The following is a 5,434-nucleotide window of genomic DNA, read 5'->3' on the forward strand; positions in this document are numbered from 1 at the left end:
GTTAAAAAGAAAATTTAAAATTTATAAATCTAAAACATAACATCTTGAAATCTATTGAACAAATAGAAACGAGATCCAAAATCTCTAACACCTAAGGAAAAAAAAGTATTCACTTTTCAAAAAGAAGAAGAAGAAAGAAATCGATGAAAAGGACAAAATTTTGTTTTATTTTCAAAACTCTTCAAAGGGTGGACTTTGACCCACTACTTTTCCAATCTTGAAATAATCTCTCTCTCTCTTTCTCTCTCTCTTTCTCTCTCATATATTACCTCTTGGCATTCCATTCTTGAAAAAGTCACTATTTCCATCTCTCTCAATCTTTCCTACTTTTCAATCAACTCCCTAGAAAAAAGCTTTCCACTTATATATGGATACCAAATCTTCTAACGTTCCATAAAGTTTCATCATTTCAAAAAAAAAATATGTATGAAGAAGAACATCATCAAGTAAGAACAACAGAATAGAATAATACAAATCTTCTTCCAATTTTTTGATAAATTTTCTCCAAAATACCCTTTTATGGATATTGCCTTTCAACTCCTTCAACCCCATCTCCATTCCTTTCTTCAAGATATAATGCAATCTTTTGGTTGCACTTACATTTGCCTTTGGTCTTATTTCCCTCAACCATCAAAGTCTCTCTCTTTTTTCTCTCTTATAATAAATTTTCTTTCTTGCTCTTTTGGGTTGTTTTTGTTTTTTCTTTTTTTGCTGATGTTTTGATCTTATTTTGCAGTTGCTTGAGGTTTTCAGATGGATTATTCTTGAAGGAATTTGATCAAGAACAAGTTGGGAGTTTATCTCTGTTGCTTTTTCGAGAATATCAGCAGTTAGAATTCAGTGTTGATGATGGGTAATTGTTGTTACTAGTTAGTTAACATTTCCAGTTTCCGTAACGGTTTTGGTTTTTGGTTTTTTGAAGACTAAAAACCGAATGATTATCGAACAGAACGGTTCGGTCTAAGTCGTTTTGTTTTTTTGTGTTATTATTATATATTTGTAGGCTTATTCCAGGACTTGCTTATAAACATAATGATCCTTGTTTGAAATTGGAGAATTCTCAGCTTCAAACGTATGCTTCTGCTGATGTACAAAGACAGTTTTATCTTGTAAGTTTCATTTTTTGTTTGATCTCTTCAAATAATTCAAATTGTGTTTATATATATATATATATATTCATTTGTTTTCGTTTTCTTGGTTTATTTGTTCAGGCAGCTGGGATTCAGGTTGGTTATATTATCCTCTGGGAATGAATTTGATTGTGATTACTTTTAGAAAGTTAGAAGTTATACTTGAAGCTTAAACATTTTTCGGTTTTGTCTTCGCCTTCATTAGACTTCGATTTTCTTGGGAAGCATCCATGGTGAAATTGAGCTTGGTTTCTCTAGCGTTTCTCAGGTGAACAATCACAAACTTTACCGTATATTCAAAAAGTTTAAAACTGATTATCGTGTTGAATGCTTTGTATATGTTACCTGCTGCTTTATACGACCAAGTTTGGAGGTCTCATAGAGAAATGTGTTGTATAAACATTCTGCTTAAGTAATTCTGGTTTATAATAAAAAAAATAATAATTTCTCCTGACGTATAGCTAATATACTGTTACTGTGAACTGTATTGCTGTACATTTTCTGTTTGCTTTATTTGTTGATCCTTAACATATTAGTTCAAAGTTGGATTGATTGAATAGTTTTTTTTGAAGGATTTCAGGTTGATATTGAGATGATAATAAGCAGTTTGGTTCCTGTTGATGTTGTTGCTCCCAAGGTTCCAATAATGGAGCTTCCTCAGCCATCCACAAAATCAAAACTAATCCCTGGTCCAAGTTCGATCCCAATCCTGAACCCGAACACGCTGTCATCTTCATCTTCTTCGTTGAGATCATCGTCGATGGACAGCCCTGCAGAATCACCCTTCACAACAGCTGACATTCCCATTCTTCAAAGCCAGCTTCAACCTTCCTCCATAAACTCCATTTTTGCTCAAGCAAGAAACCTTCAATTCCCCACACCAGAAGCCTTAGATGAGGCCATGACAAGAACAATTCTAGCAGTGCTTTCTTCACCAGCCTGTTCATCTTCTTCCTCTGTTCATCAGCCTTTAGAGAACCTTCCTCCAAGCTACCATGTGAATGTAAAATCTAGTGCTTTCAAGAAATATGCTAGAGTTTTAACTCCAACGAAAATCCGGTTGAATCGAAATTTGAGCACGAGGCAAAGCTTGCTCAAGAGATCATTAGCTTTCATGACAAACTTGAATCTCATGAGACTTCGGGAACGCATGCCGACAACAAGTCGGCCGACGAGCTCACAACTACATCATGTGATATCAGAACGACGACGGAGGGAGAAGCTCAACGACAGCTTTCAAGCATTGAAATCTCTACTCCCTCCCGGAACCAAGGTTCGATCTTTTGACCCTTTTTGAAATGACTTTTTAAATTATTACAATAGTATTTTTAAGCAACTAAAAAGTCTGTTACATTCATATTAAGATTGCAACATTTTAAACAAATTACAAATATAACAAAATCTATTAATAGTAGATTCTATCGCTGATATATCCCACATAAGTTATGAGCTTTATCGTTAATAGATTCTTAATATAGTGATATAGTCTATATTTGATAGATTTCGAGAGCTATATCTAAGTTTTGTTATGTCTGCTAATACTTTAAACCTAATTATTATATTTATAACCATTTGTTTGATTAATGCAGAAAGATAAAGGATCGGTGCTAACAACAACGAGGGAGTATATGAGTTCATTGAAAGCTCAAGTAGCTGAGCTTAGTAGAAGGAACCAACAATTGGAAGCACAACTTTTACAAAGTTCTAAAGAAGAAGAAAAAGAAGAAGCAATACTTTTTCCTCGAGAAGATATTAGATTTAGGGTTGGAATTTCACAAGTTCAAGAATCAACATCAGAAGGCCAAATTATAGATTTGAATATAGCAACTAGAGGAGAATCTTCTTCACTGACAAATATAGTGATTGGAGTTCTTGAGTTCTTGAGGCAGCTTAACAATGTGAGAGTTTTATCCATGGATGGCAACACCCAGTTAACACCTTCTTCAAGTTCTATTAACCACCTAACTTTGAGATTAATCATTGAGGTAATTAGATATTGGTTCATTCTTAGCTTTCTGCTAACTAAAATATAAAATTTCAGTCATTTGATAACCATTTTGAGGGTATTTGGAGTATTGAGTTGAGTTCTTAAGTCTAAAATTGTTGGAGTTAGAAAGTCTGTGTATAGGGTACAAAGTCGGTTGGTCCAGAGTTAGAAAAATTAAAGAGAGAAAGAGTGAAAGAGAGGAAGATTAGTTTCTTGATAAACATGTGCAAAGTTTTAATAGTAAACGTAGCTGAAGTTGACAAAGTTAGAATTATTTAACGACTTATGGAGTTTTTGGTTTTCTAAAAGTTGAACTTATTTTTTCTTGCTTTCTTATAATAAGATGTATCTTACTTTAAGTACAATAATTAAGTTTTTAAACAAAAGCAACTAGGCTTTAAAAACTACTTTTTTTAAGTTTTCAAAATTTGAACTTGGTTTTTGAAAACATTGGTGAAAAGATTTATAAAAAAGAAGAAGAAGAAACTTAGAGGTCGAAGGAATGTTTAGAGATTTAATTTTCAAAAACTAAAATCAAAAGACCAAATGATCACTAAACAGAACACTAATGAACAGAATACCGATACAATCACCACCCATATAATCCAAACATCTACAATCAGTAAATCAAAAAACAAACAAAACGTGTATCCAACGACATTTTAAGTATTAAAAAACATATTTTTAAACAATTAGGGTAAAAGAGTCTTTCAAAATAGGTCCGGGACGTTCGAAGAAACAAACATTATTAACACTATTTAGGACAACTTCATAGAAGCTTCAATTGTCAATCAAGAAAGTGAGTAGGAAAGTGAAATGAAAATCAACTTTAAGTAATCATTTGTCATCTTGAAACTTATATCAAATATCCATTAGGAAATGGGAAGGAAATTAGGGGTTAAAGAGCAGGTAGAGAAATTAAGTAGAAAAATTAGAATACTTTTTCATACTTATTTTGTTCTTTTTTTTTTTTTTTTTTCTTATTGAATTAGGAGAATGAATGGGACAAGTCAGCCTTCCAAGAAGCAGTGGAAAGAGTTGTCTCTGACCTGGCAAAATGAAAGATGGACCAATCACAATCTGCCATGTGAATGTTCCAACATCACCACTATTTTTTTTTTCTCCTATTTCTTGTGTTGTTATTATTATTATTTTAATGAGATATATAGATTAGTCATTAGTGGTTATATTGTTCTTTTTGTTTTTATTATGTACTTTTTTTTTTTTTTTTGTCTCCTTTACTTAGGGTTTAGGGTGGCAAGTTTTGTTCTCAATATCTATTATTAGTATTATTTAAAATGATATTAAGATAATAAAGTCTTTGTTATATCTTACAAAAAAGGTATTAATATTGTGTTTTTTTTTTTCTTTTTTAGTCCTATAAAAGCATCTCTAGAAAGTACATACCCAAGTTTTATTCTCTTTGAATATTTTCTCAAATTCTTACTAGGTTTACTTTTATGTTAATTTTCTTTCTAATGAAATAGTTATTTATTCATTTACTTTATTCGTACGTTTCGAGAGTTCTCTTTTTATATTTAGGTATATGTTTCGAATACAAATACAAGATACAGAGACACAACATGATATTAAAAACAATGACACATTATTTTTTTAAAAAAGAAATCTAAGTCACAAGTATGACAATGAGACATGTTTTAGAATTTATGAAAATAAATAAATAAATCATTCTTATACTAAAAGAAAATTCAAAGTCAATAAGATTGAGCATTTATGTGTTAAAAGAATAAGTTCGATGTTATATTTATTCCTCAAGAGTAATTTATTACTTTTGACTTTATATTATTATATGTTTGTGTAGCTTAATGAGTGTGTCTAATACATATATTTTACTTTACAAGTATAGCATGAGTACAAACTAAAACCAACAACCAAATCGGAAAATAACAGAATCTAGAAAGACGTTGTTTCAAATATATTGAAAATCAAAACTAATGCATTAATGTTTTAGAAGGATACACATCCGACTAATATCGATGTATCAAAAGTATTTGATACGTGAAATTATAGTGCAAGTCTTTTGAAAGGAGTGTTATTATTTTTCTCCATTGTTTTCTTTTAAGTAGAAAAGTGTTGGAAGTTTGGAGAAGAAGCCGTCGCCCAAATTGACTAAAAGTTTTGAGAGAGACTTAATAAAGAAAATATATATATATATATGATCGTCAATATTCCTCATTCCTCTTTCAAGATCCACCAACCAATGCATGACTGAATCTTTTAACACTTTTCACTTCTTCTTCTTCTTCTTTTTGCTAATTCTATGGACAACATTATTAAAAGGTTTATATATGTGTGT

General features: G+C 31.1%; 1 protein-coding gene across 2 annotated transcripts; it reads left to right on the forward strand.

The window, feature by feature from the left end:
* Positions 1 to 312: 312 nt before the first annotated feature.
* LOC103492336 (putative transcription factor bHLH041) lies at positions 313 to 4,304 on the forward strand. Of its 2 annotated transcripts, none has more exons than XM_008452651.2 (8): positions 313 to 446; positions 737 to 853; positions 1,004 to 1,109; positions 1,212 to 1,226; positions 1,336 to 1,398; positions 1,711 to 2,403; positions 2,720 to 3,115; positions 4,110 to 4,304. In XM_008452651.2, exons 1-8 carry the CDS (start codon positions 427 to 429, stop codon positions 4,176 to 4,178), a joined length of 1,479 nt encoding a protein of 492 aa, XP_008450873.1. In that variant the 5' UTR covers positions 313 to 426; the 3' UTR covers positions 4,179 to 4,304. The 2 variants fall into 2 exon arrangements, with proteins under 2 accessions (XP_008450873.1, XP_008450872.1); XM_008452650.2 differs by lacking the exon at positions 313 to 446 and adding an exon at positions 453 to 635.
* The last annotated feature ends 1,130 nt before the right edge of the window (positions 4,305 to 5,434 follow it).

The sequence above is a fragment of the Cucumis melo genome, chromosome 2 (genome assembly GCF_025177605.1).
Source record: "Cucumis melo cultivar AY chromosome 2, USDA_Cmelo_AY_1.0, whole genome shotgun sequence".
NCBI classification, from domain to species: Eukaryota; Viridiplantae; Streptophyta; class Magnoliopsida; order Cucurbitales; family Cucurbitaceae; genus Cucumis; species Cucumis melo.